At 35.8% G+C, this 19,235-nt stretch overlaps 1 protein-coding gene across 1 annotated transcript in view; it reads left to right on the forward strand.

The window, feature by feature from the left end:
• Positions 1-19,235, forward strand: part of mapk9 (mitogen-activated protein kinase 9) — a 24,008-nt gene continuing 4,773 nt past the window's right edge. The window contains exons 1-11 of the mRNA XM_051092736.1: positions 1-290; positions 8,847-8,998; positions 9,777-9,906; positions 12,083-12,141; positions 12,574-12,712; positions 16,622-16,787; positions 16,879-16,950; positions 17,070-17,252; positions 17,385-17,509; positions 17,643-17,706; positions 17,983-18,054. Coding sequence (XP_050948693.1) covers positions 8,883-8,998; positions 9,777-9,906; positions 12,083-12,141; positions 12,574-12,712; positions 16,622-16,787; positions 16,879-16,950; positions 17,070-17,252; positions 17,385-17,509; positions 17,643-17,706; positions 17,983-18,054 — 1,126 coding nt within the window. The 5' untranslated portion in view covers positions 1-290; positions 8,847-8,882. The remainder of the gene's footprint in view (positions 291-8,846; positions 8,999-9,776; positions 9,907-12,082; positions 12,142-12,573; positions 12,713-16,621; positions 16,788-16,878; positions 16,951-17,069; positions 17,253-17,384; positions 17,510-17,642; positions 17,707-17,982; positions 18,055-19,235) is intronic.

Below are 19,235 nucleotides of genomic sequence, written 5' to 3' on the forward strand. Positions count from 1 at the left end.
GCGCGAGAGCGAGCGTGAGCGAGAGAGAGGGAGAGAGAGACGTCGAAAAATTACTGTCCCACCAACCTCCGCCCCTGCAGTCATGCCACATTCTGGATTTCATTGTCAAGCCTCTTAAAAGAGAAGAAAATCTGGCTTGACCATCATCAAGGCCGGCGGTGTTTAATGTGGAAGCGATAAACGCCGACACTTCCGCGGTTCAGAGGATCTGTTTGCTGGCGTGCCTGCGTGTGTATGTATGTATGGGAGTGAACTGGAGAAAGCGAGGAGAAGAAGAAGAAGAAGAGGAGGTAAGCACGCAGCGAGCTAGCGAAAATTCATCCACCGCAGACAGTCCTTTATTTTTGTTAGCGACCATGAACACGTGCTTTCATGTCTTTAGGAACGAAAGACTCGAAAGCGCGTGTTTGTGCGCTCATGTTGTCGTACAGCGGCAGTTTGCCGGGAGTTTGACATGGAGACACATCTGCAGCAGAGTTCTGGCCTCTCTCTGGATCAGGCCGAAACAAGTGTGACTCACAGCCATGCTAAAGAGCATGGGACTAGCGTTTATAACAGAAAATATATTTGTTTATATCCTAGCTGGTGTCTCTTTCGCTTAGATGTAGCTAGCTGCTATTGGAGGACTAACTAGCTTTCTGTGATGGAGCGAGACCAACCTGGCAGCAACCTGACGACTTGAAAACGTGGTATTGCACATTAAAACTACACATGGCATTCACTGGATTTGATTTTAGTGTTCATAAAGTGCCATGCAATTCAGTATATATCAGTTAAGAAGAGGGCAGGTATCTGAAAGAGGTCAGTAGCAGTGTTGTGATGGAGGAAAGGATGTGTTGACATACTGCAGATCAAGAGTAGCACAATAATTTAACCTCACAAATTCATATGTGGTGTCCATTAAGTGGTCTTTTCACCTGCCAGGAAGTTTGACCTAATCACAATAAGTTTGTTGTTTTTATAGGGAAAATGTTTGTGAGTTCCACTAGTTAACATAGGCAGGTTTTCATTTTTTTGCTATTTAGAGCATATATAATGGCATATGTTAAATATTATGTTAAGGTCTACATTTAGCAAGTTAATGAAGCAAGTTGACATTTAGCAGATGCTTTTTTATTTATAGTGTTTTTCTTGCTTACTATAGTGACAAAATGAGTATTATTATTAAGTTGTGGTTAAATCTGGTTTTAACAGTTAAATGTATTGATTTAATAATATCACTATAAACTCTTTAGGGGCAACAATATGCAAAATTATTAAAGTCAGTATGAAGTAAGACTTTACACAATCTATTTTATAAGTGCATTTTATCTTGTTGTAACCGATTTGTCCATGTATGTTAATTTAAATTTTTTAATCTAAATGTCATACCCAATCTCCCAGTGAAAATGTCAGATGAACTTCTCCAATATAGTTTGTGATCTCACATTAATGACGTCTACATCTCAAAATCCAATCAACAACTGATGGATAGAACCAAGTCCCTGTGCTACATTTTATGTTCTTGTTTGATAGTCTGTTACACTTGGATGTCACAGTAAAGAAGAAAATATTTGTTGTAGCTTCTGTTACATTGCAACTTTAACATAACTGGCTGAATAGAATAAAACTGGCAAATTTGAAAAAGGTTTATTCATTTTTTGTACCTTTCTTTTATCTGTAGATTTGTTAATTGTTCAAGATGAGGGCAAGTCACACAACCTGTGCATGTTGTTATCCACCTAATTTGACTAGATTCAATCAACTGACAGATACATTTGTGCCAAAAGACTGTCGAGTTTAATGTAGAAAAGATATCCTCATCCATTTTAAACACTGATTATACTTTTAATAATGCACATATATAGAGCTTTTTTTATTTGTATTGTGTTGTTTGTGGCCTTTTCATAATAGACCCATGTGACCTATATTTTGAGTCAGTATACATAAGAATATGCATTTTTACTGTCATCTAATGCGACTGATGCATTTGATATATTGTAACCATACAATGAAGTTCATTCAGAGAACCTGGCAGCTTTGCTCTACTGTTCATGCATTTTAACTGCAACATATGTTAGAGAATTAGTTATATTAGTTACAATACACTGATCAACATTCAAACCATTTTGTCTAGATCATATCTCCACAGCTATCCTCCCATTTTTCATGAATGTCAGGATGTAGTTCAGTCGTAATGGTCAGGGATGTATTGAAAAATGCTCTTTTCTCCTGTATGAGAAAACATGGCCCTGAAACAGCTCTTGGGCAGAGATAAAATTCAGGCTAGTGGTCCTGTCGGCTGCAGCTTGCTAAAACAGGCCAGGCCGTTTTGACTGTGATTTAGCACAGCATGGCCTAGCAGCATGACTGTAATTCAGGCTGGGCACAAGCTGACTCATGTACCACTGAGAGCCGGACGGCCGTGGAGAGAGTGTGTTCTAGCATCATGTTGCTCAAGCTTTTTCATGTCATGTAGCATCACAAGAACTGCCGAATACATCAGCCGGAGCATAGATGTTTGTGGATGTGTGTAGAAGAGTTGTTACATTTTTTTAACTGGGTGTTAATTCTAGAGACTGGAGGCGTTTTGTTCTTGCTTTCATAAGGCTGTTTTTTTATATTTTATTTTTAAATAATTGTTATTGTTATTGTTATAACAACACTTCTCCAAACTGGGATTTGCATGCAGAAACATGAATTGTGGGCTCACTAAAAATATCAGGAACATCCAGTTTATCACCAAGTAAGCTACTATTTTCTCATTCACCAGCTTGTAACACTTTTGACACCTCATTTTGCAAGTTTTTCCAAATAACTTATATGTGCAGTGATACTATCAGTCAAATCTTTTTGATTTGTGCTGCCAAAACCAAGCAAGAAATGTATTAAAGGAGAAGTCCACTTCCAGAACAACAATTCACAAATAATTTACTCACCCCCTTGTCATCCAAGGTGTTCATGTCTTTCTGTCTTCAGTCGTGAAGAAATTATGGTTTTTAAGGAAAGCATTGCGGGATTTTTCTCCATATAATGGACTTCATTGGTGCTCCGGTTTTGAACTTCCAAAATGTAGTTTAAATGCAGCTTCAAAGGGCTCTAAATGATCCCAGCTGAGGAAGAAGGGTCTTATCTAGTGAAACGATCTATGTTTTTTTATTTCGGAAAATACATTTTTTTTTTTTTTTTTCTTTTTAAGCACAAAAGCTTTCACGATGCTACGTACTATTGAATCAAGTCGAAAGGTCATGCAGAACGTAGGCGGAACTACAGCCCCAGTGTTTACAAAGCGAACGCACGAAGACTAAGAAAGTGCAAATAAGTTTGTAAGTGCTGTTTACAAACAAAAAGGTACATTGATGTCCTCCTCTCAAGTTGTAGGAGAAAATAAGATGGAGTTTTTTGCCATACTCAGTACACAGACGATGAACTTACACGTGATTCATAGTAGTGATGGGAAGTTCGGATCATTTTACCGAATCGGACCTTTGAGTCTCGTTCAGCAAAATTAACGAATCTTTTTTCAAGTCATTTCGTTTATTTTAGCAAAATATGATTAAAATGATTTGTATTACTTCCCTAACACATCTAAGGCTTACACAAATGTTGATCACACTACGAACAAGACAAAGCTATAATGCTATAAGAAACAGAAAAGATTAATTCAATGTTTACCTGGGTCTTTAGTCTATGATTAGCTCACCTCATTTCTTATCTGACAAGTTTTCGGGTTTGAGTCGTTCGTTCATCACGCGACAGCCCCATAAGATGCACGAACGACTCGGAAAACCTGAAGACTCGAAACAGGTGAACTAATTCCAGTACAGAGCCTAATAGGATGTTGCGCATGCGCGACTGAACGAATCACTCCCCGAGACGACCCGTTCTTCCCGAGTCACATTGAAGATTCGTTCAAAATGAAAGAATTGTTCAAGAACGACCCATTACTAATTCGTAGGTCGCACATCCCAGAGCCTGTGCTACATGAGCTTTTGTGCTTAAAAAGTATACAAATATTTATTTTTTGAAAAAAAAAAAAAAAAAAAAAAAAAAAAAAATGACTGATCGTTTCGCTAGATAAGACTCTTCTTCCTTGGCTGGGATCATTTAGAGCCCTTTGAAGCTGCATTTAAACTGCATTTTGGAAGCAAAATCGGGGCATAAATGAAGTCCGTTATATGGAGAAAAATCCTGAAATGCTTTCCTCAAAAAACAATTTCTTTACCACTGAAGACAGAAAGACATGAGTGGATGAGTAAATTATTTGTAAGCTGTTGTTCTGGAAGTGGACTTCTCCTTTAAGGTGACATGATCAAGCAAACTCCAATTCCTCTTTAGATAGCTAATCACATAGTCGCAGTTTGCATTTCTGGTTACTTTGCTTCTTTTAACAAGGTTGAAACTATAAACGCGCTTAGTGCATTACAGTGCAAGTGTAAACAGTATATAAGCACATAAGACATTTGAGAAGCCCTGATCTAATTTCTCGGGTGATTCCATCAAGACTAACAGAGGTGCTTCATTACATGTCAGTTACAGTTGGTATTTTTCATCCATGACTTCTTACTGTACAGTAATTAATTACATGAAGAGTCCTCCTGAGCAGGCGATTGCTGTACTAGTATATTTCTAGTTCTTGTGAACCCGTTGAATCTGTAACCTTTGTGATGGCAGTCGAAAGGTTGAACCATTAGGTCTGCTGTGTTACAGCCTGGTGAAGAATAAAACAACGTGAGCATTAATAATTGGGATTCACAATATATTGGTGATCATTTTTAGTGGCTTTTGTTTGTTTATTTGTTTGTTTAACAGTATCTGTTGACGTTAGATAATTATGTGTGGGTGCTTGTTTCTGCCTGTTTTTAGTTTTTATATTAATTTTCCCATCATCTAACACTAAATAGGAGATATTTAACTTTTAAAAGGCACTATTTATTGAAGAACGCTTTACCATCTTAGCCTTTTTAACCTTCTCATTAACTATTTATCTCAAAATGAATACCTATGTGTGTGTTTGTGTTTCATACAGTACATGGTTGTCTTAATTTAAATTTGCTGTAGATAGAGAATTTGGAAAATACAAAAGTAAAAATACTTGTGCCTTGTGGATCCTTTTTTTTTTAATCAGTTTATCAGTTTTTGATTGTCATTAAGTGTAATTATTCATTTTGGATGCACTGGTGCGATTCACTGGCTAAAAAAGTAAATATGAATTTGACTGATAGCATTTTTTTTTTTTTTTTTTTTAAATCTGTAAATATCATACGATGATGTAATGATGTTATTAGAATACCTTTGGCCACAATAATATTGTAGAGAAAAATCTGATATAGTGACATCTCTAATAGTGGTGTAGTTTTACATGTTGTATCTCATAATGGGGAACATATTGTATAGGTTCCAACTGTGAACATGCATCAAATTGTGATGTTTCAGTGATTGATTCCTGTGTCAGGTACTGCAGGTTGAATTTTCATGCCAAACACTGTGATGCTGCATCTCTGCTCCATTACAATATTGGATTATTGGGCCCGCTTTAAAGAGATAATGTTTAGCCATGGTGAAATTGGATCTGATGGCTTTAAGGAATCATCTTAACAATTTTAAAGTCCCTGCTCGTTGAAGCTTTTCTTTACTATATCAGTGCCAGGTTGTCTATTATTGATGTGAAAGTGGTCTTTTCACAGCACCTTAGCTTGGTTTTGTTTATTAATGAGTCACCAAGGGATGTTGCTTTGCCTTCTTGAGCATTTCATAATCCAAGTTTTTTTTTTTTTTTTTATATATATATATATATATATATATATATATATATATATATTAAAAAATGGCACAAAAAGCAGGAGGATCTATCAGAAAGACTTAATCCCACAGGAGAACCTGTTTACAGGGTAACATGGTATTTCTGATATTCAAAGGCATCTCTAAAAAGACAAAGTTCAGTGCTTGCTGTGATGTAGTTTCTGCTTGTGCTTTCAAAAGAGAAAAAAAGAGGACATGAAAGGAAAGCAAAAGATTCAAAACCCCACCGTGAGTTTGTGAAATTATGTTGTTTGCATCAGTGCAAACAATTGAGGGAAACCTTGGTGAAATATTGAGAGGAAGTGAAGAGTAAGAGTAACTAGATCCATACAGTTTCTCAGAATATTATTGTGCTGTGTCTAGCCCAGCCACATTGATGCACCACAACAGCTTGAGCCAATCTTCACTGGATGCGTAAAAGGGAACTTTTCAAATCCATTTGTCCTGTTGTCAGAAATAGTGCAAGCATATCAGAAATAAAATGGGGCATTTATTTATTGTCAATGATTCGGCATTATGAAACGCAATACATTCATTGTAGATAGCATTTGAAATGATTAATTTTAGTTTTATTTTTTATTTTTATTTACGTTATTATAACTTTATTATCAACCATTTATTGGCCAAAATTTTAGTATATGTGTAACTTATCTGATCATTTTGAAAATTAATACTTTGTTAAAGTATTAGTGTAGTGTAGCGTCAGTGTAGTTTTTCCAGTGTGTTTCCGTCTGTGTCTTTTTGGCCGTTTGAGGTTGTTGAATAGGTTGGGAAGACTGTTTGTGAGTAAGAGATAACTCTGACTGGCTGTTTACCTTGGCAAACTAGTGCAAGAGAGGAAAAGTGACAGAAGCATGCAAATGTTGAAGAGGACAGATGGTAAGATGCTTTGTTTATGGTTTGTATATCCACAGTTTGGTTTCTCTTTTTGAAATCTGAATACAGACTACTCCCACCTGCTGGTATGGAGAGTAATTTCCTCTCACACAGGCACATTCCAGTTGGCCGCTGGCTGTTGTCTTTGCAGTGTTTTTTTTTTTTTTTCTTTTGTTGGAGCTAGTTTTTTGATGTCTGCTTGGTGTTTCATGACCTTAACCACACAAAATTTGCTGCATCATTCTTGTCTGTAGTGCAATCTGAGCAGGTCCCATTACAAGCTAGAAACATCTAATATACAGCGCTGTGTGCTGTTAAGGCCCTGAAACACCAAGCAGTTCCAAGTTGATCTGAATGTGAGATGTGCTATAAAGTGCCTTGCGAAAGTATTCATACCGCTTAATTTTTTTCACATTTTGTTACATTGCTGCCTTATATTAAACTGCTTTAAATTACTTTTTCCCACATCTACACTCCATACACCAGAATGACAAGGCAAAAACAGAATTATCACAACTTCATAAGTTTATTAAAAATAAAAAAAAACGGAAATAAGTATATTGCATAAGTAACTCAGTACTTAGCTGAAACCCCTTTACAGCAAGTCTTTTTGGTTATGATGCAACAAGCTTTGCACATCAGCATTTGGCAGTTATCTGCCATTCCTCTCCTCACCTCTCAAGCTCTGTCAGCTTGGATGGGGTCAGACGCACATTTTTAGGTTTCGCAGAAATGTTTGATTGGATTCAAGATCAGGCTCTTTCTGGGCCTCTCAAGGACATTCACAGAGTTGTCTATAAGCCACTCTTGCTGTGTGCTTAGGGTCATTGTGCTGTTGAAAAAAAAATGAACCTTCTTCCCAGTCTGAGGTTCTGAACGCTCTAGACTTTTTATTAAGGCTATCTGTATTTTGGTGCATTGAGCTTCTCTTCTTCTCTGACGAGTTCTTCAGTCCATTCAGTTGAATTTGCCACAGATTAACTCCATTCGAAGTGTGGAGTTCAACCTAAATTTCAACTGTCCCAGATAAGGGTTTGAATACTTATGCAAGCAAGTCTCCATTGTACTTCACAAACTTTAAAGGTATAGTTCACTCATAATGAAAATTCTGTCATTAATTACTCACCCTCATGTCATTTTAAACCCATAAGACCCGCAAGGCCCAGAAGGTAGTAGGGAGGTCGTTAAAATACTCCATGTGACGTCAGTGGTTCAACCAACAAAAATATTGTACTTTTCCGTAATACCTTTCTCTAGACTTTGAACGTATCAGTTGCGTTGCTGTCTATGCAGGGTCAGAAAGCTCTCAGATTTCATCAAAAATATCTTCATTTGTGCTCCAAGGATGAACAATGGTCTTACAGGTTTCGGAACAACATGAATAATTAATGTCAGAATTTTCATTTTTGGGTGAACTATCATTTTAATGAGGAACCAGTGCACACATGCATGTCAAACAGACTGAGGGCAATAGAATAGGAATGTAATACTTCTGTAATTAATGAAATAACATAATAATATTAGACTAAAATACACGTTTTACTAAAATATTTTAAATCCGAAAATGTAAGCACTTTTATTCTCTATCTACAAAAGCACCATAAACTGGATATGCAGTTTTAACAGACTTAAGTCAAATTATTTAAGTACTATTTAAAGGAACCACTGTTAAAAAAATGCAAAAAATGTTGTTTTCTCCCTGCTGTACCGAAAACATACAGCGAACTATAACTTTAAATTTGAGGTGTGTACCAAACTATCATTTTTGCGTACTGTTACACCCCTAGGGGTTTGTTCAAATCCCTTACTGTAATTAACTGTAGCTAATTAGAGAAGAGAGAGAAGGATATAAGCTTTGGTTTTTCACTTAGAGGAATTGTAAAACATAGACATTTGTTTGTAGGTTTTGTGTTTGTTTAAATGCATTAAGAATGGCCTGTCTGTGGACCATGGCTTTTATCTTTGTGCTTGATCACTGGCTTGACTCTCTAATGGCATCCTATAGGTATCCGGTGTCATTCAGTATGGCTATGCATTATATCTGATTCTCCTTGGATGAGTCATTGGCAATGTCATCCCCCACACACGGCACAGTAAACACGGGGGAGTGAGCTCAGTATGCAGTCATCACTGCTACATCTCACATCATCTCTTCATCACTCTCATTTACTGTGCCCTTTCTCTCTCAGGTTTGAATTGTCTAGAGGCACTCAGTGGGAGGAGCCATGACTGAGGGGGAGGGGCAGTTCTACAGCGTGCAGGTGGGTGACTCCACCTTTACGGTGCTCAGAAGGTACCAGCAGCTCCGCGCCATCGGATCCGGTGCCCAGGGTATCGTCTGGTGAGTGGGCGACTGGAATTAACAGAGTTTTATCTCCCTCTGTACTAATGATGTCATCATCCCATTAGGCATCGCCTGTCTCCATTTGTCATGAGTGCAGCAGATGTGTTTTTGTCATTGACCTGAATGTCTCATTAGAGATTTGGATCCCTGGTTTAGAGCTGCTGTAATAAGAGGGATTTTACAGCTAGCTGCATGTCTAAATTGTTTACCCAAGCGCAGGAGATGGACACTAAACACTGTTTGCTGTAATGTTATTCTGATACCGTAATGACATTAGTGCTGTCAAACGATTAATCGCGATTAATCGCATACAAAATAAAAGTTTGAGTTTGCCTAATATATGTGTGTTTACTTTGTGTAATTATTCTGTATATAAAAATATAAACACATTCATGTATATATTTACGAAATATTTACAAGTATATGTATTTATTATAATTTCTATATAATTTATATTATATATAAATACAAATATTTTGTACATAAATAACAAATATCTTTTAAATATATACATTAATTTCTGTGTATTTATATATACATAATAATTTCACACAGTACACACACGTATATTAGGCAAACTCAAACTTTTATTTTGTATGCGATTAATCGTTTGACAGCCCTAAATGACATACAAAAGGGCATTTAAATGGGATTTGAGGTGTAATAAGACATTATAAATGCATAAATATGGATGTGAATCATGCTTGAAGCAAAGATGGCAACTACAATGGTGATTGTGATCATGTCAGTGTGCCCATTTTTCTGCCCCATTAAGCTCCGCTCTGGACAACGTTCTTGGCATCCCAGTCGCTGTGAAGAAACTGAGCCGGCCCTTTCAGAACCAGACACATGCAAAGAGGGCGTACAGAGAGCTGGTTCTGCTCAAATGTGTTAATCACAAGAACGTACGTCCCTTTAACAATGCACTGTTCCATTCAGAAGTACACTTTAAGGCTGTGTCACACTAACTGACTCTGCTCAGTTTTGGTTATGGCTGTCACACCTACAGGCTGTTTTTGCTAGAATGTCAGAGCTCTGTCACATTTACCGGTTAAGAATGTCAAAGAGGTGATGGACTCAACAGCTACCTCTGACATTTCTCTCCAATTTCCTGCCACTGAATGCCTCATTTTGGCTGACAAAATAATATGAAGTTCAAAAATAAGAACATAAGTACCACATAAACAAGATGTTAGTATGAGCTAAATTCAGATGTAATTCTTGGAACACTATTACCCTTGAATTTAAATAATGAAATATTATATTTTGAATCCAAAATAGGTTGTTTGTATATTTCAAGCCACTTTTTAAAAATTTTAAATTGTATACTACTTTAAAAATTGTCATTTAAAACAGTAAGCTTTGTAAATTTGAATATTGATATTTTTCTTTACATCAATTTTCAGTCCACTCTATTTTAATACAGTTAAAATAGGTTTAGAGTGAATTTAAATTTAATTACCTGGCAATTAATGTTAATAATAGCTTATATGTGACCTAGGACCACAAAACCAGGGTAGGTTCAATTTTTTTAAAATTGAGATTTACACATCATAAATAAATAAGCTTTGTATTGATGTATGGTTTGTTGAGACAACTTTTAAAGTTATCCAAATGAAGTTCTTAGCAATGCATGTTACTAATCAAAATTACGTTTTGATATATTTACGGTAAGAAATGTACGAAATATCTTCATGGCACATGAAGTCCACTTCTAAAACAAAGATTCACATATAATGTACTCACCCTCTTGTCATCCAGGATGTTCATGTCTTTCTTTCTTAAGTCTTAAAAAAAATTGTTTTTTGAGGAAAACATTTTAGCATTTTTCTCCATGTAATGGATTGCTATGGTGCTCCGATTTTGAACTTCCAAAATGCAGTTTAAATGCGACTTTAAACGATCCCAAATGTGGTTGTAAATGATCTCAGCCAAGAAAGAAGGGTCTTATCTAGTGTAACGATCGGTTATTTTCATAAAAATAATACAATTTATATACTTTTTAATGTCAAATGCTCATCTTGTCTTACTCTGCCTGGACTGTTTTTTTCCGGTTCATGACAGTTAGGGAATGTCGAAAAACTCCCATCTCATGTTATCCCTCAACTTCAAAATTGTCCTATATCACTGTTTTACCTTTTTTGTTAAGGGTGTTTGATCTTCTTTGCATGTTGACTTTGCAAAGACTGGGTTGGTACTTCTGCAGCAATGTAGGATGATTTTGAAATTATTTCTGAAGTTGAGGGAGAAAATACAATTGGAGTTTTTCAACATATTCTAACTGTCTAGAGCCAGAATATACAGAGTTCAGGGAGAGCAAGGCAAGACGAGTGTTTGAGATTAAGAAATATTTATTTATTATATGTATTTATTAATTATTATTATATGTATTTTTTAAATGAAAATAACTGATCTTTTCGCTAGAAAATACCCTTCTTCCTCGGCTGGGATTGTTTACAACCGCATTTGGGATCGTTTGAAGACGCATTTAAACTGCATTTTGGAAGTTCAAAATCGGGGCACCATATCAGTCCATTATATGGAGAAAATACTGAAATGTTTTCCTCGAAAAACATAATTTCTTTACGACTGAAGAAAAAAAGACATGAACATCTTGGATGACAAGCGGGTAAGTACATTATATGTGAATTTTTTTTTGGAAGTGGACATCTCCTATAATATCCTAATGATTTTTAAAAAGGCATAAAAGAAAAATCAATTATTTTGACCCATGCAGTGTACTGTTGGCTATTGCAACACATATGTGTACCATGCAAGTTATGACTTTTGTGATTTTTGTGGTCCAGGGTCACAAATAGAAAATACAAAAATTATATAATGACTTGTAATTGAACAGTAGTGTAAATGTAATACATGACCTTTTTACCTTTAGCACTCTTTGATTAATCAGCAAGCAGTAAGCTTATTTGATTAAATTATTCATTTGATAGCTGCTAATTGTTCAGTGAAGGTCGCTTATGACGAAAACCAGGTAGTGAGACATTGGCCTTTGTTTTCAAGCTGGTTGTTATATATAGATTAGCTATGTATAGATTTATTTTCTCATTCTTTCCCTTCCAGATCATCCGTTTGCTTAATGTCTTCACACCCCAGAAGTCACTGGAAGAGTTTCAGGATTTGTAAGTTCAGAGTTTATAAATTCATGCGTTTATGCTGACCTTGTCATTTAGTGTAAGCTAAGTTTGTATGGCCGTAGGGTGTATTGGTCCTTTGGAACCTCTGTGTTGTTATTAACATTCATAGTTTTGCTGAGACCACAATGCACTCTCAAGAGGAACTGATGAATTAGGCTGTCCTACTGCTGCATGTTATAATTATAGCTTTAGGATAGAAAATTATATGTTATTAAATCAAGATTAATTACAACTCCTGACAACAGCAATTCTGTTGCTGTGTTTTATAGGAGTGTTGCTGACTCAAAGTATTAAGCTTGGGATGTGGGGTTGTTATATCCTAGCTAGTACTATGTATGTATAGATACGTAAGAGATAAATCAAGTTGTACATGAGCACAGGAAACTCTGAAGAATCTGATTCCTTGGTTTCTCTCAGGTACTTGGTGATGGAATTGATGGACGCTAGTCTTTGTCAGGTGATTCACATGGACCTGGACCATGAGAGGATGTCTTACCTGCTCTACCAGATCCTGTGTGGCATCAGACATCTACACTCAGCTGGCATCATTCACAGGGTGAGATGTTCTCTGTTCTCTTATTACCAGCTTGTATGTCAGTTTAAAGGATTAGTTCACTTTCATAACAAAAATGTACAGATAATGTACTCACCCCGTTGTCATCCAAGATGTTCTTGTCTTTCTTTTTTCAGTCGTAAAGAAATTATGTTTTTTGAGGAAAACATTTTAGGAATTATTTCCATATAATGGATCTCCATGGTGCCCCCGAGTTTGAACTTCCAAAATGCAGTTTAAATGCACGTTCAAAGGGCTCTAAACAAAACGATTGGTTATTTTCTACAAAAATGTACAATTCATATACTTTTTAACCTCAAATGCTCGTCTTGTCTAGGTCTGCCTGAACTGCTTTTTCTGGTTCATGACAGTTAGGGTATGTCTAAAAACTCCCATCTCATTTTCTCCTTCAACTTCAAAATCGTCCTACATCGCAATTTTACCTATTTTAAAGGGTCTTCTTTGCATGTTCCCTTTTGTAAACAATGGGTCGGTATTTCTGCAGTGATGTAGAACGTTACAGCATGTGATTTTGAAGTTGGAGGAGAAAATGAGTTGGGAATTTTTCGACGTACCCTAACTGTCATGAACCGGAAAAAACAGGCAGACCTAGACGAGATGAGCGTTTGAGATTAAAAAGTATATAAATTGTACATTTTTGTAGAAAATAACCAATAGTTTGGCTAGATAAGACCCTTCTTCCACCTGAAGCTGCATTTAAACTGCATTTTGGAAGTTCAAGCTTGGGGGCTCCATTGAAGTCCACTATATGGAGAAAAATCCTGAAACGTTTTCCTCAAAAAATATATTTTTTTTACGACTGAAGAAAGAAAGACATGAACATCTTTAATGACAAGGGGGTGAGTACATTATCTGTAAATTTTTGTTTGTCTGTAAAACAAATCTAAAATAATTAGGAAATCTAAATATTTGAAAATAAAAACAAATGTTAACTAACCATTACTTTTTGTTTTAGTTTTTGGTGCTCTGTAAATTACAAACGTTTGGAATAAAATAAAATTAAAAAGGAAATTATCCCACGTATTAACGTGGCTACCTAAATGTAGTTGGAATATGGATTTGAGTGGGATTATTTTATTTTGTAAGCCAATATAATTTAGTAGTCATTATGCTAAAATATGTTACCACAGAATGCTGTCATTGGCCAATCAGATTCAATCATTTAAGAGAGCCATGTCATGAACACAGTAATAGTTCACCCAAAATGAAAATTCTGTCATTAATTACTCTCTCTCCAAACCCATAAGACCTTTGTTCATCTTCAGAACACAAATTAAGCTATTTTTGATGACATCCGGGAGCTTTCTGACCCTTCACCCTAGACAGCAAAGCAACTACCACATTCAAGGCCCACAAAGGTAGTAAGTATATGTTAAAATAGTCCATGTGACATCAGTGGTTTACCCGTAATTTTATGAAGCTATGAGAATAGTTTTTGTGTGCTCTTGTGGAGCTGCTGACGCAGGAGCCGGCGTTCTGACATAAAACCCGGATGAATAAAGGCACACAGTGTACATAAAACAGTCTTCGTAAACATGTTTGAAGATTTCGACAGAGAGGATGACTTGCAATTTTTTGTCCACCCTTACTTATTTGAACCAGAATATACAATACAGACAGTGAACTAAGACATGGATGCTGTATGTCAGAACACCGGCTCCACGGAAGAGAAGAAATTATTGAATAAAGTAGTTATTCAGTTATTTTTGTTTTCTTTGTGCACAAAAAGTATTTTCATAGCTTCTCATAAAATTAAGGCTGAACCATTGATGTCACACAGACTATTTTAACAATGTCTTTACTACCTTTCTGAGCCTTGAACGTGTCAGTTGCTTTGGTCTGAAAAATATCTTAACCCTTCAACTGTCACTCCCATTTTTTTAAAACAGACATAAAAATGCACTATCCAGACAAAAAATTGTATAATTCATGAATGAAAACATTTTTTAATATGATTTTGATGTACATTTTCCATGGTAATGCGATGTCTGATTTTAAAATGCCTTTCAAAGGATGAATTTTGAGATTAAGTTTTGAACTGATATATAATTTCTCATGATTTCTAAAACGTGATAGGGAAAAAGGCAACAAAGTCTTTTGTGACAGGTGAGAACTCATGATGTAGGTTGTTTTTTTTTTTTGTTTTGTTTTTTTTGCACTCTTGACATATTAATCTATTACTTTTCCTACATAATTTCTATCACAAAAATATGGTAAAATATCTGTTTAGGAGTCTTAGACCTTTCCAACGATGTATAGTTTACAGTATAGTAACTGATGGTGACAGTTAAAGGGTTAATTTGTGTTCCGAAGATGAACGAAGGTCTTGCGGGTTAGGAACGACGTGAAGGTGAGTAATTAAAGACCGAATTAAAATTTTTGGGTGAATTATCCCTAAAACTAGACTAAAAAACTAAAATAAAACAAACTTTTTTTTTTTTTTTTCAAACTCAGAAACTAATGTGAAAACTAATGAATGCTAAATTAAACTGAACATAGAAGAAAAAAAAATCTAATTAAACTAAATTCAAAACTATAATAACCTTACTCTGTGGGGCTATACTAACTGTTGTAATATGAGGCTTTGGGTTACTGGCAAAAACATGTGTTATACTGCTTGATTAATGCTTCTAAATGTATAAAAGTTTAAGTGATATAAGGTTAATTCTATGGAAATGCCCATTTTTCTGTCCCTAGCCTTAGAAATATTATACTTGGAAAAACACTTGAGCAATTTCTTTATATTTTAAAATGGAACAATATGTTATTTGAACAGTTACACCTTGAGCCATCAATGTGGCAATATTTGTTTTTAATTAATTATATAGAATTCCAAGCACCACAAAACTGCTCGTCCCCATAGCCATGTACACAGGGATAGTGCTTTATTTTAAGGTGTTCTACAATTTAAAATACAACAGTGTATTCAGAACTATCAAATATATGATGTAAATAGCATAAAAATTACAAAATGCTGAATAAATATTATAGAATATATAATGAAAATAGTGGTGCCCTGTCACTGGTGTTACAGTTTAACAATAATCATTTATTTTGAAATAAAAATCATGCTGATGACATCACTTGACTTACATCTTCCTATTTCCTGAAGATCTATGAAGAAATGCCTATGATTAAGTCCACTGGCTCTTTTCAGTTATCAGAAACTTTCTCATTTATCTCATGATTTCATATGTTGAACTCACTTGTTTGACCTGCTTTATTCTTAGGGAATTGCAAAAAACTAGAGTACAAATGGATTAAACTACTTAATTTAGTGAGTATACCATGATTGACAACACGTGGTTTGATATTTTGCAGCAGCCATTTTGTAAAATGCATTTTTCATGAAATTGTCACTGGTGGTACTGTCATTGGTGTCACCTTCCTCATGGGTAAATAAATGCACAAACAGATTAAAAAAAAAAAATCATTAAGCTGTCATTTATGTGCATTTAAGTCAAAAGGTAATCTAATAATGTGGTCTAAGTTTAAATGTTAGAAAAAAATACATTTTAAGACCTCTTAAAATGTGGACATTTCTGTAGAATGACCCATATGTGAAACATTTTGTATATAATGTGTCTGCATATATTATTGTGCTCTTTTTGTTTATACAATGCTGTTCATATGTACTGCAAATTAAGGGGTGGACCAACCAATTAACATTTCAAGAAAACCGTTTGTTTAGTGTGTGCATTGGAAAATAGCCAGCTACTATTTTCATTTGTATCCCAAGGTGTGTACCAAATGTTTTCTTTAACTAAGTGAAGACAAAATCCAACATGACACATCACCAGCTGTTCTCTCTAAATCATTTTAGCATCAATATATCAACGTGTGAGATGGTTTTTAGCATGACAATATGAAACTATCATCTCTGCCCCTCAGGATCTGAAGCCCAGTAACATAGTAGTGAAATCTGACTGCACGTTAAAGATCTTAGACTTTGGGCTGGCCAGAACCGCCTGCACTAACTTCATGATGACACCCTACGTAGTAACCAGGTACTACAGAGCACCAGAGGTCATCCTGGGCATGAAATATAAGGAGAATGGTAAAACTTTTCTTTGTCCATAATTCTCTTGAAAGTCAGTGGAGGGATCCAAATAAAATTTTGGTATTAATATTTGGTTGTTTTTTGCCAGTGGATATCTGGTCGGTGGGCTGCATCATGGGTGAGATGGTCAAAGGAAGTGTCATATTCCAGGGCACTGATCGTATCCTCTTTACTCTTGTACTCTTGTGTGTCTGTCCTAGCCATTGAAAGAAAGCTGTTTTTAGTTTTATGTGAATTTATCCCCTTTGGCCTTGATCTCCTTAACTGAGTTAATCTCAGATATTGACCAGTGGAATAAAGTGATAGAGATTCTGGGAACCCCGTCTCTGGAGTTTATGAACCGTTTGATGGAGACTGTAAGAAACTATGTGATGAACAAACCCCAGTTTCCTGGAGTCAGTTTTAATGAGCTTTTTCCTGATTGGGCCTTCCCTTCAGAGACTGAGCATGACAAGATCAAAAGTAAGGCATTTCCACATCTGTTCCCCCTTTTTTTTTGCTGTCTCACTTTGCTTTCTCTTTGCTGTACTCTCTTAATGTTATACTTTAAACAATTTCTTTGACACGTGACGTTTTACATCATTCCTAATGTAGCAAGTCAAGCACGAGACCTGCTGTCCAAGATGTTGGTAATTGACCCTGAAAGCCGCATCTCTGTGCAGGAGGCACTCAATCACCCTTACATCCATGTGTGGTACGACCCAGCCGAGGCCGATGCGGTCAGTGCACCCCTATCCTTTTATGTTACTTTGTACTGTCCAGTCCAGATGAAAGTGTTTTACAGGGCATTTACGATGCCAAGGAGGTTTTCTCCTGAGACTAGAATGTATAATGACTGTTTTATGTGTTCAGCCTCCTCCGCAGATATCAGACAAGCAGTTGGAGGAGCGGGAACATAGCATTGAACAGTGGAAAGGTACAAACGCCCTCTGCTGTCACTATCTCCTGCTGAGCTATAAGCGTCTTGTAGAAAATAAATGCCTACAGCAGAAATGATTACTGTGGTGAATTTATTCAAGATCATTTGCATTCTCATTTATTCTAAAGTAATGGAGTTTTGGAGTCTTGACCCTAGAACTTTGTGTTCTAAATGTCTGCTGAAGGGATGAAGAGTATTTTCTAGTGATTTATAAAATGATGGATAGACATAAAACTCTGTTTATGATTTCTTGGGTTTTGTCCCTCACTACAGAGTTGATTTATAAAGAAGTAATGGACTGGGAGGAGAGGAACAAGAACGGAGTGCTGAAAGAGGAGTGTTTAGGTGAGTCACTTGTGTAAATGTAAAAACAGTGTATAGATGTGTCTGTCTCTGTCTAGCCAATGAGTACTGGGAAAACTGACAGAAACTGTGTCGTATTTTGACTTTGTAATATAAATATATATAAAAAAATCCAGATTAATTGGTTGAAATTTACCAATACCAAGCAAACAAATACCTTCACTTTCATTAAAAGTCCTATTCTAAGTCTGATTTATTTATTTAAAAATTAGTGGTTAAAGGTGCATTTAGCAATTTGGTGCTAATTTAAAATGTTTACAGACATTTTTGTCATTTATGAGACACTTCCCCGCCATTGACAGTTTTCTAGCTTTGTGTTTTCACTGGTTTGGAGGGAGGCGCTATTACACATCTTTTCAAAGAGTATTGAATGTCTGGATCAAAACATGGCGAAGAAGCAGCAGTAACCAGCAGATGCATATGTAAAATAATGCAATCATTAAGTGTTAAACAGCATATAAATCAAAACTGCCAGTAGTTACTGAATGAAATGTCGATCAAGGACGTGGTATAGGATTGTGCAACTTTTGGATGTGTTATACAGTGCCTTGCAAAAGTATTCATACCCCTTTTTTTCACGTTTTATGTTGTAGCCTTATGTTAAACTGCTTTAAATTCCTTTTTTCCTCACATCAATCTTTACTCTATACACCATCATTTCAAAGCAAAAACAGGTTTTCAACATCTTTGCAGATTTATTAAAAATAAACTTAAATGTTTACATTGCAGAATTATTCATACCCTTATCTGGGACTGGAAAAAAATAGCTCAGGAGCATTCATATTGCTTGTAGATGTTACTACACTTTGAGTGAAGTTAACCTGTGGCAAAATAAATTGATTGGGTATGATTTGAAAAGGCACATGTCTTAATAAAAGGTCTAACAGGTGAAAATGCATATCAGAGCAAAAACCAAGCTGAGGTAAAAAAAAAAACAACAAAAAAAAAAACACTGCCTGTAGAGCTCAAAAACAGGATTGCATCAAGCCACACATCTGGGGAAGAGTTTAGAATAAGATTCTGCTGCATTGAAGGTTCACAGATGCATGTAGTCTCTGTTACCCTTAATGGAAGAAGTTTGAAGAAACCAGAACTCTTCCTAGAGCTGGCCTCCTGGCCAAACTGAGCAATGATGGAGAAGTGCTTTGGTTAGAGTGGTGACC

This window comes from Labeo rohita, chromosome 21 (assembly GCF_022985175.1).
Source record: "Labeo rohita strain BAU-BD-2019 chromosome 21, IGBB_LRoh.1.0, whole genome shotgun sequence".
NCBI lineage: Eukaryota > Metazoa > Chordata > Actinopteri > Cypriniformes > Cyprinidae > Labeo > Labeo rohita.